Source organism: Diabrotica undecimpunctata, chromosome 3 (assembly GCF_040954645.1).
Source record: "Diabrotica undecimpunctata isolate CICGRU chromosome 3, icDiaUnde3, whole genome shotgun sequence".
Taxonomy (NCBI): domain Eukaryota; kingdom Metazoa; phylum Arthropoda; class Insecta; order Coleoptera; family Chrysomelidae; genus Diabrotica; species Diabrotica undecimpunctata.
Window position 1 is genome coordinate 97,533,757 of NC_092805.1, and position 19,786 is coordinate 97,553,542.

Genomic DNA, 19,786 nt, shown 5'->3' on the forward strand with positions numbered 1-19,786 from the left:
AATTTTCGAAATATTTAAAAGGCGTACCTATTTTCAGAAACTTTTTTAAGACTACTATCACTTCAATGCAGTAGTACCTTGCTTATATGCAAGACAATAATAAAATCCTAAAATCGACCTGTATCAATATTGAAATAAATTAGACAATAAGGTTATATCATCTCTGTTTCATAGAAGCTAATACAATGCAAAAATATAAAGTTTTAATAACAAACAAAGAAGAAATAAACATCGGTATACATTTTTAAAAATTTATTGGCATCAGAGGACTACACTCCTAAATGTTAGGACAACACTAAACACTAATTTAATGCTAATACTAATGGATAAACTAAAACTTTAAAATTTCGAGTTAACAAATCTCACGTAAAATGGAAACTTACAAACAAATATGGAACGAGGACTCAAACTACTGTGTAAAATTCGTCAATAGTTCCAGAAGGAACGAACAGTAGAATGGAACAAATAAAAAAATCTTCATTTATTATATTAAAGGAAAATAATAAAAATTATTTAAAAAGGTATCCTAAAAATAGTAAAGAAAATGTTAAAATCTACAAGAGGTTAATATCATGAACAAAGGATTGAATAAGTTATTGTATATATTGTTCTGAAAATGGATGAAGTAAAAATGTAGACTAACAATTGAACAGAAGATACTTCAATAACAGTCTAGCAGGCCGACGATGTAGGAATTAATTTTAAAAAGCATTTCTGTTTATAATTTTCTGTAATAAATTATAAATTATCCTTCTTAATGAATACTAACACACTATAATCAATACACATAATAGCATTCAGTTGAAACAATTGAAATTTCTTCAACATAGGCTAAAAATAAAAGTAAAAACAAATGAGGCTTTGTCAAAATGAACTTAAAACATAAAAAAACAATAAAAACATTAATAGTAAAGCAGTTATGCAAAGTATTCAAAAGAATTGAGATCAACTTGAAATTTGCCGTTACTTCCAATAATTTCAGTCATGCCTCTTCTCTTTGGGATTCCTAAAAATATAAAATATTAATATTAAGAACAACGTATTTTATATTCAACAGAATGAGACAAAATCTATTTCCAAACCAAGAAATTTACCAAAATTATTAAACAAATTTTTATTGTTCGATAAACAAGATCCCATTCGTTCTAGTCAGTACGTTTTCTTTAGCTTATGGTTACGTATTCGATCATAATGTAATAGAATTAAAAACCCAATGACATGAACTAGGTAAAATAACAAAATATTCAACTAAATCACAAATACCTTTTCTACAATCACTTAATAAAACGTATTTTTTTGCTTACTTAGGACAATGAAAATGTGACGTTTATTGCGGACCCTCATTTTATCGCTCTAGCTAATAGTTAAAATCTAAAACCATGCATCGTCATTAACAACCGCTGGCAGCCCTTAGCTGACAACCAGTAAATATTTGAATTGCTAGATTAAGAATTAAATATTTTCTCGATTTGCTCGTTTTATTTGTTATGTATATGTTATTCTATGTATAGTAGTTATAGAAAATTGTAACAGTGATGTTCCTAGTATACCTCCATACCTCCTGACATCAAAGTGTTGCAAAAGCAGTAACTTATTCAAAAGTTCTATAAAGCAAAACAGAGAAAAAATCAAAGTATTATATGAAAAACAATAAAACATGTTAAACATGTTCATAGAATGGTCTAATGCAAAGAAAATTTACTTTAATTTATTGTGAAAACGTATTTCTTTTGTTTTTTGTCGAAACACTAAAATCATTATCACATTCGCCAATGTAGTTAATGTTAAAAGCCACATTGTTTGAAAAAATAATATGAACTGCAGTCAGATCAAAATGCTGATGACATTAGCAAAAAAAAGCAAGTATCACAAACAACTCAAATTTTTGTAAAGAACGGTAAAGCCATAGGTCAGGACGAACTATCAGCCGAACTTCTGAAGATAAGGGGTGAAGTGAGCACAAAGGAGTTAAGTGAACTGTTCAACCACAACGTTTCATGTAACATTAGAAATGGCTGTTGTTAACATTTGTAGCACTGCCAAAGAAACTATCCAGATTTCCGGACCTAAGGTACTCAGAAAGATCTAAGGTCAGAAGTTGTCCGACCAGGTGAAGATCATGCAAGAAGTAAGGGCTGATTGCTCTCGCCTACTTTTTTTAGAATATACTCACTGAAGCCCTCACAAACATGCCTTATTGGGCCTCATGAGAAATGCGAGCATAAAGCTCAACATTAGAAAAACCAAGAAAGAAATTAGTTCCAAGATCCAAATTTTATGGTCCACATTTACCAAGATGAGATCCTTACAATGCTGCAGTCACCTAAGTTTAGAGGCCAATATGCAGATAGTGAACTGTTCTTCCACTGCTACTATATAAGGTTGAAGCCTGGACACTGCCGCAAGCCACTGAAAAGAAGATCGAAGCCTTCGTGATATGGCGCTAAAGAAAGATATTCAAGATATCTTATGTAGAGCATGTCACCAACGTTGAGGTCTAACAGCGTATGAAAAAAAAAGAACTGCTGAAATTAGTGAAATAACGTAAGCATGAGTAATTCGGCCATCTAATGCGTAACGAAGAAACTCGTTATGAAAGGCAAAGTATTTGGCAAAAAAAGACCAGGAAGCCGTCGTATCCCGTGACTGGAAAACCGACAATGGTTAGGAATAATCTCCGCTGAACTGTTTTGAAGAGCTGCCAACAAAACCATGATAACCTTGATTATCGCCTACAGCCGGACTGAAAAAGGTACCAAGAAGAAAATATTTATAACAAAGATATATGGAAGACAAAAATCTCTATTGTTATCATTTCGCATTCGAAGATATTCGAGGAAGTCGACATTTCCCTGTCACATAAAACACTCTAATATCGATTCATAATTTAAGATATATAAACAGAAATAAGTCACGATGATCGTATCTTATAAGATTGCCACTTATAAACAGAACATTACTTCCGCCGATTATCAGCCTTTTTAGTGGTACAGGATGGAGGTGATATCAAACCACTAAAACGAATGAAGATCAAAGAGAAAAAATATAAAGGTAATTTTACCGAGGTCATCATATGTACAGTCAGGTGAATATGTCAGTCAGTCACTCATTCTTCACATTGAGTATTCAAATTGCAAATAACAAATAAATCATACATTTAGTGTATCATTTTTATTCCAGTCGTCAGAGACGAAAATAACACTAAACGTCTAAAAATCATACGAACAAGCTGAATTAGGCTGAGAATGTCAATTGTGGGCCCGCAAAATATTTCCCGCCTTTCCCCTAAACCGCCCCATTGCAGGGAGGGAATAGCGGAAAAAATCGATATCGTTCCATCACAGTATCCTATCGATAAAAATCAAAATGAGTTTTAAAGGTGAAGAGAGCAACTTTCGTATGCAATTTTTGTATTTTGAAGCAAATGAAGTCAGTTTTTATAAATATGTTAAATTAATAAACGCGCGATGTTTGCCATTTTTTATGATTCTCCTTAGATCAATAAAATTTACTACTTTTATTGACCGGTCACTATAGAATTTCCATTGTTAGATCCAAATCTTCAAAATCTTCATGAAATTTCGTTTGAAGTATGCCTAAAAAACGCTGAATTTAAACTTTCATATTACAAGCAATCTAAAACGTTAAAAACTGCTCCTTTTTGATTGCACAAGTACGTTTTTCGAAACTACACAACTTTTGATACAAATTACATTCAATACGGCTTTCGTGTAGACCTTTCCTATAACGTGTGATCGGTGGTACTTTAAAAGTTTAAATTCAGCGTTTATTAGACATATTTCAAATGCATTATATTTATTGCCAAAACCCAAAACCGAAATTTCATTTATAGGTTTTGAAGATTGGACTCATAACACTGGAAATACCGTTACAATCAATGAAAGTGATAAATTTTATTGACCTCATGATAATGTAAAAAATGGCAAAAACCCAATGACGCAACCTTTATTTATTTAATATCTTTATAAAAACCAACTTCATTTATGGCAAAATACAAAAATTGGATGCTAAAGCTGCAGTCTTCCCCTTTAAAACGTTTTATGATTTTTTTCTATAGCATACTCTGATCAACAGATATCAAATTTTTACCATCGAGTTGATACAAATTTTATATAAAACTGATTTTTTTCTACGGCGTACAGATTTTTGATATTTTTTTCGTTTCCCCCCACCATACAACGGGACGTTCTCAGCAAAATTTAGTTTGTTTGTGTGATTTTTAGAGGTCAAATCACTAACGACTGGACTATTTTTATAAATTTTAATAAAGATTCACAAATAGTTGCATTTTATTAAGTGATTGTATAAAAAAATGTGTCTTAATACATAAATAGCTATTTTATTCCTATATGACCAACCCTATTTAGCATGCTGTATTAAAAATTTCAATCCTCTTTTTCGTTTCTGTGTTTTTTATTCACTTTGGATCATGCAAAAGTCCACAGGAACCTCTCAATTACCACAAGAATCTGTTTTATTAGCTAAATAGTGCAAAGGGTGCACTTTTGTCACGATATCCCAAAACACATATTATAAGACAAAAAATCGCATATCTCCACCGACGTTCTATAAATTTAAAGGAATTTTTTGTTGGTTTAGTCAGGATTCGTTTTAAATATCTCGTTATTTTACTCTGTTGCAGTTTTATGCAGTTATACAAAGGTTTAAAGTAAACGTAGATTAGTTTTAAACTTAGATACACTACCTTGAAGAATAACTTAACAAAAAAAAAGTAGGTATATGGTGCATCTTGCAAATAAATATATTAGTTGGAGTATCAAGGAGAAGATTCAACACATATTTGAAAATATATATATTTATATACTTCTAACAAAGTTTATCATTCTTAAAATAATATAAATAAACAAAACCATTTTAATTATAACTTAACATTTTAGTTAAATAGAACAAAAACTCAAAAATAAACTAATTAAAAATAATTATTTTTGTAAATAAATTAGGCCCAACATATACCAAGTAATTTTCACCAAAAATATATCAAACAATTTATTATTATTGAATAAAAGTATTGGCCAATATTCAAGAGACAACGTTTCAACAAAATTGTTCACCAATCAACCACTACAGTGATGATATTAGTTACGAATATTTACAAACATATATTGCCGATAACTAATGAGTAATATAAATAAACATTAAAAATACCAAGAATAAAGTAATTAAAAAAAAAGCAAAATATAAATACCATCAGTCAACGAAGTGCAGTTTACACGAAGTACACACAAAAAATTATAGGTAATAATACAAGGAAAAATAAATGGGAGAAGTATTGGAAGAAGAAGAAGAATGTCAAGGCTAAGAAATTTAAGGAAGAAGTTCCGGGTAGCAGCAGTGGATACAAAGGATACAAACATAAATAGTCAGCATGATATCTTACCTTCGTTAGTAGACGGCACTTGTAAGAAGTAATAAAGTTTCTAATAATAATAAAGTCATCCTGAATCTATTAAAATAGTTGAGTTTTATTTAAATTATAATTAATAACCTCAACTCCAAAATCAGAGCGTTAACTTACTGAGTATGAAAACTCAGTGGGTCACGGTCAAATGACTTATGGGGAACGTCTTCAGGATATCTAAGATAATAGCCTGATATAACCAAATAAACAAATACAGATCAACAGCTATCCATTAGTTTTAGATTTATTGATTGAGCGTATGATATACAGTAACACACAAAGACACACACATACACGCACATACACGCATAATCACAGAAAAAAAGTACACACATTCACACCTAATTCTTTCTTCTTGCAGTGCTCTATCCTCATTAGAAGTTGGCAATCACTCTAGCCCACAAAAACTTACTCAAAGCTTCCCTATACTAGTATAATTTCAACAAAGTTTTTCCTAGTCACGAAATATGTCCTCCACTTGGTTCTCTTTTTTCCTTTGACTTTGGAAGGAAAGAAGCCTACACAAATATATTGGACGCGAAATTAATAAAGGTTCAATTCCGTATCATCAACATCACCATCATCATGTGGAACTCTGGGTGGGACTTGGCTGACTGTACAACTTATTTCAAAAGGCTTGGTCTTTGATCAATCTGTTGTCCAAAAGAATTATTTTTTTAGATCTGCGTGGATGTTGTCTCTCCATCGCATTCTAGGACGCTCAATTGGTTTTTTCCTGTGCTAACCTTTTCGCAGACTACGTTTATAAGTTTTTCATTATTAAGTTTATATACGTGTCCTGTCCATATTAGGCTCTAAGATTTAATCTTTTGGAGAATCAATGTGACTACAGAGTTTTCTTCAGTAGCTTCGGTCATCGTCCATGTTTCGCACCCATATGTTATTATAGGTCTGCCAATGGATTTGTATATTTTGATTTGTGATGTCCTTATTAAGCTCTTCGATTTGAAGAGCTTATCCAGTGCACAGATATATCGGTTTACAGCCTGGATTTCGTTTTTTATTTCTTCGGAGATATCATTCTCAGACGCAATTATTGCTCCTAGAAATTTGAAACGTTTAACTTTTTCAAAATTATAGGTGATAACGATAATATTTTCTCCAATTCTGTCTCTTTGTCTCGTTCGGTGTATGCACATGTATTTGATTTTCTCTTCATTGATTTTTAAGTCCAACTTTTTCTGTTGCTTCCTCGACCTTATTATTCAAAGAGTGTTTTAGAGACAGGATGTAGTTTTCCATGACATTTAGGTCGTCCGTATATACTACAAGTAACTTAGGACCTTGAGCCGTTTGTAGTTTGGTCTTTATTTCGGTTGTTGTTCGTTGGGCAACTGGTGGATAGTTTAATGTTCCCCTTTACTTCAGATATGTATGCATTCCATACTTGATTTCCCTCCACGCTCCTCCATCTCCACTCTTAAGTTCTCAGCCTTTCTCTAGAAACTGTCTCAGTATTAACATTTGTTCACTTGTTGATCTGTTTGCGCTAAAATCAGCCTGGTCTTATCCCAAAATATTTTCAACATAACGGGGTAATTTGCTAAATTATTTGGAAATGTTTTGTAAGCGATATTAATTAATGATATTCACCTGTAGTTAACACATCTTATTTCATCTCTTTTTTTTTGAAGATGGGCACTATGATGTTTTCCTTTCATCTTATTGAAATTTGTTCGTCATTTAAGCGTTATTATCTAGTATATTTGGTAATGTAGTGCTTCTTCCTCATACTCTACTCTCCGCTGTCACCTCTTGGGGCTTTGTGGTATTTTAAATTGTTAAAATTTTGTTAAAATTCAATTTAGTATTCTAAATGTTTAAAATTAATATATTTTACCTGTGCAAACTACGATATTGTACGATGTAAAAAAGTGTAAAATTGGAATGGCTGGGACAGGTTCATAAAGCAGAAGATAGTAAAAATAACGACGAAGATTTAGTTGAAGAGACGAACGAGACTGTTTGGATGACGTGGAACAAAACCTTTAAATGGTAAATATAAGAGAATGGAGAAGAAAGACACATAACAGGTCTAAATAAAGAAGAACAGATAAACGTGCGTAAAGTTGTACTTATAAGCTAACAGATAATAATAAATAATAAAGATCTGAAAATTACATTAAAATAGCACAACTAATCATCAAAATGTATGATATGATTTAATCTACAAAAAAATAAATTGTCCAAATACAAGTGATAAAATGTTTATAATTTGTAAAGTATAATGATCATATGGACCAACGACCAAATTGTTTTGATAAACTAATGTAAGACACGACATTTTTTATTTTATATAGAAAATTTTTTATATGAGTAAAAGATCAAAATATATTTCCCTGAGAATAGAGAAAAACGTACATTACAATTAAGTTTTTTCTTAAATTTTTGTTCCAATTTATATTAGTTTTAAATAAATTATATACAGTATTGTTAATAATACGCTTGTGTTCCTAAATAACTTAACATATTAATAAATCTGCGTACTATAATATAATAAATATCTTTAAAAAAATTTTTGAAATATTACTGGTGCTAATGTATATATAAAATAATTTGAACATATTAACGAAACAGCACTATTTTATAGAATGTTTTCTAATAAGAAACAAGTTATCAAAAGATATTGTATAGTATAACTATATCTGCTAGGAGACCCTTTTCAACACAATCACCGACAAAAAAATTAATCTTTTTACCTATTTTGTAAAAGTTTCTTTTCATTATATGAAGAATTTTAAATTCACGTATCCAATTAGGAAAAAAATGGCACACAAAAAATCTTTTACAGGGCAAAACTTAAATAAAATTTAAACTACATAATAGAAATATATTTTCTTATCATTTTGTTGACCATGTTCATTCATAAAAGCAAGTTTTACAATTACAGCTTGACGTGACATATCTGCTTAGACTAGTAGAAGTCAAACATTCATTACACAACACTCTCAACACTTCTTGAGCACCACCTGCAGTAATCAACGGAATGCTTATACAGAAAAAGAATATCAGGGAAGATTGCTGGGAATAAAATATTAGAAAACGATATCATCGAAGAAAGCTGGGAAAAACTCAAAAAGTAACGAACACTAATATATGAAAAAAGAAAACCCCATGGTTTAGAGAGGAAGTGAAGACAAAATGTGAAGCAAAGAACAAAACCTTGTTTACAATACACAACACAACAAACACAACAGGCATACAACCACTATAAACGAATAAGAAATTAAACGAATACTTTAGTTAGACAAATAAAAAGGAAACACTAGCAGAGCTTCTCCAAACAGATGGAACACGACTTCTACGGAACACAGAACGAAATATGGAGAGTGATCAGAGGACAAAGAAAGAGATAAACTAACTAATAAAAACGAAACAAATTCAGAAGGAAACATGGGCACACTACTTTTCCTATTTGCCAAAGGTGATGGATTGAGAAGTTAGAAGCATTAAGGAATTTAAAATATAGAATATCACCAGGAGAGGAAAGAATACTGCGAACTCCTAAAGTACGAAGGACAAGATCTGACCAAAAAACTATTAAAACCAATTCCAAAAAAATGAAACAAAGTAAAATTCCTCAAGAATGGAGATTAAGCATCCGAATAACTTTCTTCAAAAAGGAAGACAAATCGGACCGGAAAATTATGAAGGAAGTAAATTATTAAACACAACACTAAAATTGAAAACCAAAGTAATAAAAAAATAAACTGAATGAAATTAGAACAATAGCAAAAGAAAGTAACAATGTTTTAGGTCGGGAAGCTCATGCACCGACGCTATATTTATAAAGAGGCAAGTGCAAGAGAAATCATGAGAATACAACAAACCACCATATCTACTTTTCGTGGACCTTAAGAAGGCATTTGACCGGGTCAAATTAATGGACGTTAGCAAGATAGCTACGTCTAGGAATAATCAAAACAATTGAAATTATCTACCAAAACAACACAATAAAAGTAAAAGTAGAAGAAGAACTAACTGACTCTATTGAAGCTGGCAATGGGATAAGACAGGAAGATTTCCTGAGTCCTTTATATTCAACCTTATTATGGACGAAATAATAAAAAAAAGGAAGAAGTAAAAATGGATACAAAATGGGAGAAAAATAATTAAAAATAATCTGCTATGTAGACGACGCAATACAACTCTCTCAAAGTAATGATGATTTACAACGTATGTTGCACCACCAATTTAGTATAACAACCAGAAAATTTAACATGTTAATTTCCCCAAACAAGACAAAATGCATGGTTATTACAGCAAATTTACTAAGATGTAAATTGGAGCTGGAAGGTTAGATAATAGAACAATGACAGATTTTAAATATCTAGGCACATTATCTAGTTACGGAAAACTCGAAACATAAGTGAATCAAGTGAATAAAGCAAACAGATACCTGACTCTGATAGGACAAAAATTATGTTAGAAACAGCAGAGATGAAAATACTTAGAAAACTTGATGGTAAAACACTCTGGGATAGAGCTAGAACTATAGATATACGACGCAGATGCCATGTGGAGAACATCAAGGACTGGGTAAGAAATAGAAGTGTAGAATGGAATGATCATGTAAGCTGAATGACAACAAATAGAAATACATATTTACATTGATTAATAAAAAACAAAATGTTGAGCTTCATTACTACAAACACACATCTTGTAATTTCGTAAAATTGCCTTTGTATAGTCAGAGATAAAATAACAATTTTACGAAATTCTTCAAAATTATTGTTTATTTAATTTTCTTGTTATTTATTTGTCAATAACTGCCTAATGACAGATTGTATTTGATAAGAAGCTAATTAAAATAAAACATAAGTTAATAAAAATATTTCTCTTGAAATTGCTAATGCGTTGATAATTTTTTGTCGGTGAGTGGAAAATCATAGAAAATGTGATAAGGAAGACAATATAATACAAAATGAAAAAGGAGCATAAGAACAGAAATAAAGAAAATATTTAATATTGTTATCTATAAAAAAAAATAACAGACCATACACTAGTAAGAACATTTTGATCGTAGGAACTTTAAAAAAAAATTAATAAATATAAAATGAATATAATCAAGTTCCTATATCAAAAAATTAAGGTATATCACCATAAATATTTTAAAGATATACATCTTTAAAATATTTTAAATATGATACAAATATTTATTATAACATGTTTTACTTGTAACATTCCGTATATTTTTAGCGCTCATAATCGAACAACGCAGCAAAACAGTATAATGAGTATCGTATGGTCTAAAAGTTATGTACAAATAAACAAATTAACATTAAATTAATCGTGTTTTTTGAAACGGCGTCACAAAAAGGAAAAAACTCATCCATGTAAAAAGTTAATAAAGACAAAGCTAGATTACAAGTAAAATAATACATCAACCTCAGAGGTAACAATGTAAAGGCAAAGAAAACAGCATTTTTCCTGAAGGTGAAAATATAAACCTTTTAATATAGGCTTAATATTATTCTATTTAATAAACCCTAGTATAACATTAACAATGAAATTTCATTCAAGTTTAGTCATTAATTTTTATAACTTTTGCCTATTCACACATGATTGTGGTGTGTTGTCAATATTCAATCCATATAAATTATGGTAATTATTGCAGCTTTGTGACATTTAATTTAGCCTAAGAATATGTAAGATCTAAAGCCTCATTTTTATTTTTACCAGCATACGACAATCAGCTCAGATTTCACTTAAAATTAACCTGCTAGCTTCAAGTAGTCTCTTCTTACCAATTCTGACGTTCACCTTCACGTGGTGAACTTTGGAAACCTAAGCAATCTTGTGAAAGATTGTGGTAATCAATCCCAGTAGGAAACAGGGTCAGGGCTAACGACAGCGGGAGAAATGGTACTCCTAAAGGGACGTTGTGCTATGGACCAACAATTCATACATGTTAAAATCTTAGAGATACGAAGCAGAAACTATTGCGTTGGAACCGGAAGGATACCCGATATAAACAACAAAAACAACGAAAGGGGGATATTTTATAGGAACATGGAATGTATTATGTTGTTACAGTCCTGGAATAGTAACAAAAGCCATTAAACAACAACAAAACATAAGAAATGTAATAGCAACATAAGAAATGAGATGGACAAGAACTGAAAATATAGAAATAAAAAATGCTGCAGCCTTTTGGTTGGGTAGCAAGAATAGACATACACACGGATGTGGCACTGTCATTTAAGCCAATAAATAAAAGAATTTGCTATATTAGACTCAAAGACAAACGGTTTAATCTCATGATATTATCAATATATGCCCCAACAGAAGATGCTGAAGAAGATAGCAATAGTAAGGAGGAATTTTACGAACTATTAGTTCAACAGTATAAATCGACTCCAAAACACCATGTAAAAATAGTGATGCGGCATTGCAATGCTAAACTAGGCAAGGAAGATTACAAAGGTCTGGAACCAAAAAATTGTTTAAAATTTAATGAGTGATTTTCATAAACCCCTTTCCCATCCATTTGCTGACTCACTGTGCCTTCTTTCATGTCAGTGAGCCCCTGATACTGTTCTATAGTTCACAGCAGCTCATCACTCGGTGCTATTGTTACTAGTGCTTTAAAGTAGTTACTGTTTTCTTGTAATGTAAAGTTATTGTGTTGTATAGACAATGGCTACCAGAGGATGTATAAACTCGCCAGATTGCTTCTGTTACATTTGCGGTAACTATACCATGAAAAATCAACAAAGAAACGTTTCCGATTTCGTTGAAAAGGTATATTTCACTTATTTTGGTATAAAGTTAGCTTAAAGTTGGCTTAAAGACTACAAAGCACCGGGGGATGATGGTATAAATGAGGAAATGATAAAAAAGTGAACAAACATTCTGCATAAAAAATTATATGAAATTATTATGAGCATATAAGACCAACGGAAAATGCCTACGGAATGAAATAGAGACAATGAAAATTACATTGTATTAATAAATATTACTGGTGAGGTTTCTTCCTATTAAGTACAATTGTTTTATTCAACGCTGCATCAGTAGTGTTAAATAATAAAAAGTTCTATGAACTACAAATTCTAAGAACTCAAAATAAATAAATAGGCCTTGCAGTTTGTTTTTTAAGGAATTGTTTGTTTTCTCTGCTCTCTTTTGTTTGTCTGCTCTACGTGAGTTAAACCGTTTAAAAAAACACAACACATAAATTGGTGTACACTGCATAAGATACCGAATTTGTTTTTAAGTAGTAAATAATAATTGTATTTATTTGAAGACAACTTTTTTGTACGTTATAGTCCAGGCGACATCTGTCGAAAAGCAGACAATAATGGACATTTTCCATAGGAGTCTATTTTTTTGCTGGAATCACTTCAGGATATACCTTTTATTAATAATAACCATATGCGCCAGTCGCAAACCTTGTGCTTAATTTTTTATTTAACAAAATCTGAAAAAAATCGAAAATTTTTGTTTTGCTCTTATATTTTTGGCTACAACTCGAGGGATATTGCTGTTACAAAAGATGTTTGTTTGTCAATTTTACATAATATTTGACTACCTAGAAATTGAAAATGTATTGTTTATTATTTAAAAATGGAAGATTGGTAATTTGAAAATTATGCTGGGACCAAAATAAGCACTTTAAATAGTCGAAAATATTTTTACAAATAAGAAAGGCATATTTCAAATGCACTTTGAAAAATTTTAATCGGCTAACTGGGAAAGCCTAGGGAATTTTTTAAAGTTATAACCATTTTTTTTTAAATTATACATCATTTTAAATAAAAATGTATTTCCAAATTTAATAAATTAAGAATTATTATAAAACTGCTGAAGTATAGTATATTAAAGTATAAGTGAATATTGAGGTCTTTAAGTCACGCGCGATTTTTCGAGCACGACGGCACAGTCGGAGTGCTCGAAATAGAGCAAGTGTTTTAAAGACTAGTTAACCAAGAATATTTCAAGCTATTTTTTTTACTGGTACACTTTGGAATCATGTATTATTACTACAAAAAATTGAAATAAGAGCTAATAATTTAAAATGGTTGAATTTTTGATGTACATTTTTTCGTTGTTATAGAAATGAGAAAAACAAAAATTAATTTGCAATCTGTCACAAGATTAATTGTTACTGGTTGTATATTGCTTAAAAAAGAGTTCTAACACCGGATATCGAATTTTTACTGTCGAGCTGATACAAATTTTATTGAATATTGATTTCGCGCAAGTAACTGACATGCAAAATCGACGTTCGTTTCAAGCGTTGTTTCTAAGAGAATGCTTCATTCTATTTAAAAAATGCTTATAAATATTTTTATTTAAAATTGTCTGAGCTACATTTTTATTCAAAACATTTTTTTCTAGGGTGTACAGATTCTTGGTAAATCGATTTTTTTGTATTGTTACCCTCCTGCGAGGGGGTATTAGGAAGAAAAAATGGCGTAAAAGTGGTAAACTTTTTTGCATCTTTTTTGGAGTCCCAAAATTAATATTCTCTGCAAAATTCAGCTGGTGCGTACGATTTTTAAAAGTCAACTCTCTGACGACTGGACTATGAATGCTTCCAGTAAAAAAGTAGACGCCTGCGCCTATGGAAAATGTCCAATTCTAAACAGATCCTGTTTGGACTAATACTATTTTAAATTAATTTAATAATTACATAATTAACTAAATATAAAAACGTTTCCGATGTAATTTAGTACAATATTGTAAAATATTTACAAAAATAATATTATTTAATATATATATTTAATATATATAATTATAAAGAAATAAGTATTTGTTATAGAAAATGAACATCAGAATTAATGAAATCAATGAAATATCGACACAAATTAATATCTAAAATTATGGCAGTTAACCAAACCTGAAGTGAATTTTAAATTTAATAAAATTTGCTGCTTAACCTGCAAAACTTCTGTTTTGAAACACCCAATGTTTATACGTGGACAGTGACTATTAAAGTGTTTCGTTATAATCAAATCATTTCAAGTTTCTAGCGTTTTTCGCACATCGACGTAATTATTTGATTTTCTATTCATATATCGAAAGAGTAAGAGAGTAAGACCAAAAAAGAAAGACCTGATGAGGGACGCAAAACACTACAGTGGAATATGTACACACTACAAAACTGTACAGCATACTGGGGAGATATTACAGGCCAAAGACAAGCAAGAAGGTTAGTACAAACTTCTGCTCGATACACTCTTAGAGCTTCAGAACACTTAGCTCAAAGTAATCGCAGTTTCTCTTACTGAACACTGCTTACTTAGATATACATAATTTCTTTAAAATAGGCCAAGAAACAAAGCAACATGTAGGTTCTATGAAAACAAAGGATAGGGCCGCACATAATTACTTACATAGTTCTTTACCCGTGCATCATTAGCAAATCTTTGATGAAGATTTAGGCTTTAAATTTAAAAAAGATGATAATCGAAGAGCTTTAATTGAAAGAACTCATACCGCAGCACAACGAGTGTGTTTCTTGCGTAAATACATGGTAAATAGAAATAGTATATATCCACGAAAAGTTGTATTTTTAGACTAAACGTGGATTTTTCTAGGGGAAATAAAATACTGTGGCAGGATGACTACAGCAGAAGTGTACAAGGACCAGGTAGTTAGGATGTAAATAGATTTATTGTGGTTCATGCTGGTTTAGCAAAAGGTTTATTTCAGATGCCGTTTGTTATTTTGTTCCAAATCCTTGACTGCAGATTACCACGGCATCTGCATCTTGCTGTACTTGAAGTTAACTAAGTTAACTTCAAGCACAGCAAAAAGCGCTACTACCTGACCTGACAATAGCAAGTGCACCCTTGCTGAAACGTCGTTAAAATAATGGTTTTCATCAAAACCAAAATTATTCAACGCGGAGTCAAACCCGGAAAACCACAGAAAGCACATATAACTCCCGCGGAAATTTCAAGTGTAACATATATATATTATATATATATATATATATATATATATATATATATATATATATATATATATATATATATATATATATATATATATATATATTGTAGATGAATGATTGATACGTGAACATGGACACGAAGTGCTTAGATCGTCTCCATATCACTCAGAATTTAATTCTATCTAATTAGTATGGGCAGATTACAAGACTTACTATAATACATACATTGGAAGATATTGATATAGAGATGAACGTGTTTGAAGTATGTAGAATGAAGCAATTCAAAAATGTAACGATATCGCCTGGGCAAAGTGTGTAGAACATACTAACAAACTAATTGAACAGTGGTTTATTAGAGAAGAAAATATGTGTAATACTGTAAACGCCACATAGGAAGATCCAACCTCGCGCATGTGGCGTGTGCCGACTGTATCCGAAGAGGTGGACAGTGGCGTGATTATGCTTTTTATATAATTAACTGCACTGAATAGTTACCACTTCGCTACTGACAGCGTGGATAAATATGTAAACAAGGCGCTCGGATCGAATCGGTACGAAAATAAGGATTTGCGCTGGCTCTTCGTAACTGGCGCCTACTGTATTAATATCAACCTGCAATAATTAACATTGGAGATAATAGTTCAGATTTTGAAGGCGATGAAAATGAAATATGAGAAACGAAAAACATACTTTCAAAATCTTGCAACAATCTTATTTGAGCTAGATAATGTTTGTTTCGTTATTTAAATAATTTTACTGTTACCGATTACATCAACAAACTATAAATATTATTGTATATTTAATTATTTTTTTTATAGATTGTTTATTTATTTATAAATCACTAATGATATTAAAATAATTTATTAAGCTACATCAAATGTAGCTGCAATTCTGCACCAAAATTTTAAAGCAAAATTAACATTTTACATTCTTTTTATTTGACAACACCAAATTTTATAATATAATCCGTGATCGGAGCCGTAGCCACTTTCTGTCCCTTGCTGTTGCTTAAAGCAATTTACCGACTTATTTTATGTGCTTTAAATGATAATGTACGGGTAAAGAACCATGGACTCAACTGTATCCATGTGCATATTTATGTAAGATAATTATAATTGCCTACATATATGCGCATATAAATATCCCCAAAAAAAAAGACATGCACCTCGTGTCCAGTAATAATGTAAAAATTCACAAAGACGAAGTAGAACCTGTTGATAAATACATATCCCTTGGACATGAAATTAGAATGCACAAGAACAACCAAACAGGTGAGGTATCAAGATGAATAGCAGATGGACGTGTAGCATATAGAGCTCTTAAAAATGTATTTTAAGACGGCAACATGCCGATTATTCTAAAACGAAAAGTCTTCGATCAGTGTGTTCTGCCAGTAATGTCCCTAAAACACTAAAAACAATGCTTTAAAACTAAGGATAGCACAAAGAGGTTTGGAGCGTTCAATAATAAGATTAACGATAAAAGACAAGATCATAAACGAAGACCTACGAAACAGAATCAAAGTTACAGATGTTGTGGAGACAGCTTGCAAATTGAAATGGAGATGGGCTAGCTACGTCACAATGATGAACGATGAAAGGTGGACACGAAAGTTGGAGACTTTGGATTAGGAATATTCTAATACCTTCCGTTAAACTATCTCGGCTAAGAAGATGTACTATCATGGACGTCTATTCTCGACCTCATTTAAAAAAAAACCGTGTATGACTAGCTTGAACGTAAGGGAACGATTTCTTTACTGTGACTTGGTTTATTTCCTCACCTAAGTAATATAGAATATTCTTAAGATAGGTTTTCCAGAGCAATTGGTAATCGAATAATTACTAGCGGAACTTTTTCAGATTTTGCTATTGCTGCTAGAGAAGAGTGGAAGAATACCATGCAAGACTTTAAAAAAGCATGCACCAGCGACATGATCATTTTTTTTTAATTGTGTGATTCAGTGTATGCTATGTCGTGTATACGCCATAATAGTCACATTAAGCAAGAATGGTAGTTCTATATGAAGAACTTAGTATCATTTTAAATAACAATATTTTAATCTGTATTATTTTCCGTGACTTATCTGTACACATATTTCGAGACGAGCATATTCGAATCATAAAACTATCAACGTTATTACCAACATTTAATAAAAAGGTAAAAAGTTAACAAATACTTAATTCCATTACAGCCACTCTACATTAGCGCAATACAAGGCAACTTTTCTTGTGCAATTGCTATTCAATATACATTCATTCAATATAAGGCAATACAACTTATATCGGTTAATTGTCAATCATGGAGTGTCTCTAAGACACTGATAATTGACAGAGCAGTAACTCTTACTTTATTTATATGTATTATATATAATAACAAATACATATTTTTTTATATTTACCTAATAAAGGGGTCAACAAAATTTTGGTATATTTTGTTAAAAAAAAGACAAATAAATTATTTATAAATAAAAGCGTGTATTGTAACCATAAAGTCAAACAGTAGTAGGCACTATCTACAAGGGATGAATAATTTCAGTTTACACCTAGTAAATTAAAAAGAGACAAAGCACTTCTTAACTTACAAAAATAATAAAAATAAGAACAGTTACAAAATTAATATTTACTGTAGTATTGCAAGAGATTTATATCAGAGAATATGTAGTACTGTAACACAACTCATGTATTGCATTGCCCTAATGTACAGTGACATTCAGATTTCTTTAAAGATTTATTTTGTGTACCATTCGACAATGACTAAGCATTCTATCGTTCATTTTCGCCATATACTTACAACCAACCACCGGACAAATGATTTTTTTCGGTTTATTGCACTCATGAATTATATGTCTTTTCAAAGTACTAAACAGCTTGTAGTGTTTGCAACAATTGACGCACTGATAATCTGTTTCGCTAAATTTTTTGTATCCGGTCAGCGGTGGGGGTTTTTTGCCGCAAAAATATCGAATATGTCTCCGTAAAGAACCCAGAACCTTGAAGGTTTTATTACAATCTGGGCAGGGATAGACGCTGTTGAAGATAATCGGATGCGTTTCTAAAAAAGAATTATCTTAGCACACAAATTAGTTTTAGAGGGATTATTAAGTAAAAATACATACAATTTGTAAGTACTTTTTAATATAGCAGAATTTTAAGAAAAAAAGTATATATACATCAATAGCTTAAAAGTACACACATCAAAAATGTCTAAGGAACCACTTCTAAGATTCCACTTTTTTTAATAAAAACGTGAAAAATTGTTTGGGCATATATACCATTCGATTTGAAAACTTGTTCTCTACAAACCAAGGCATGCCACATAAATTAATTTGCCAATTGCACTGTTTTATTAGGGCAAAAGTGACAACGCCTCAAATCCATAGGATTAATTGCTTCAAATTGTAAAGAAATAGTGGTTCAAATTTTAAAGATAGTAAAACTAAAAATAAAATAGACGGTTTAGGTTTGATTACGTTACAGCGTACCACCATTCAATGATATGCATACGTTTGCCTCTTGGCTTCTTCGGAACGACCTCATGACAAGCTTCCGATTTACTATATTTTATATACTTTATTATTTTTCTAAAACAAGATTATTAAATGTAAAGTTTGTAATGGAGCGTCGGCAATTAACACATGCTCAAAAAGTGCTGTGAATATGATTCAGGCTGATCTTTACAAACTGATGTTGCACGTCATTTTGACGTGTCTCAAAGCGTGATTTCGTGATTGTAGCGTCGTTATGACCAATTTAGGAATGTCGCTGAAAGACATAGGGGTCATCAACATGAAAATACTCTTCTACATGATCGTTACGTGGTAGAATTGGCTCGTCTAAATGAGCACACAAATGCACGTGAACTCTATGGGGCCTTAAAAAATACCCACAACGTTACCGTATGTGACCCAACTTCGAGGGATAATTTAACATTAAACTGACCTGCATGCCAGACGTCCATTAAGGGTACCCATGTTACGTCATGGAAATCATGGACTCAGATTCAGGTAGGGCAAGACCATGTGCAGTGGTGCTTATAAAAATGGAGTTCTGTGTTATTCACAGATGAAGCTAGCTTTTGTATCTACCATAATTAAGGACGACTGAGAGTTTAGAGAGGACCTGATCGACAAAAGAGACTCAGGTATGTACAGGGTGTTCGTCCATACAGAGGTCTAAAATTATGATGTGAGTTGAAATAATTTTTCATCATCGAACAGAAATATGCTTTATTGTCACTGAAAATTGTATAATTTTATGGACAAACCTTACAAAAAGTCAAAAAAATAACTATAATAATTAAAATTTACTAAAATTACATCAATCATATTTTCGTCTTTTACCAATTTCTGAGCTCCAAAGAACTCCGTTAAGGCATCCAATTGTTCTACGGGCCTGGGTTATTCGTTTTCTAATTTCCCTATT

General features: G+C 31.3%; 1 protein-coding gene across 1 annotated transcript in view; it reads right to left on the bottom strand.

Moving 5' to 3' along the window:
• Nucleotides 1-237: 237 nt before the first annotated feature.
• Nucleotides 238-19,786, bottom strand: part of lola (longitudinals lacking) — a 604,955-nt gene continuing 585,406 nt past the window's right edge. Inside the window, exon 5 of the mRNA XM_072526383.1 lies at nucleotides 238-1,006. Coding sequence (XP_072382484.1) covers nucleotides 918-1,006 — 89 coding nt within the window. The 3' untranslated portion in view covers nucleotides 238-917. The remainder of the gene's footprint in view (nucleotides 1,007-19,786) is intronic.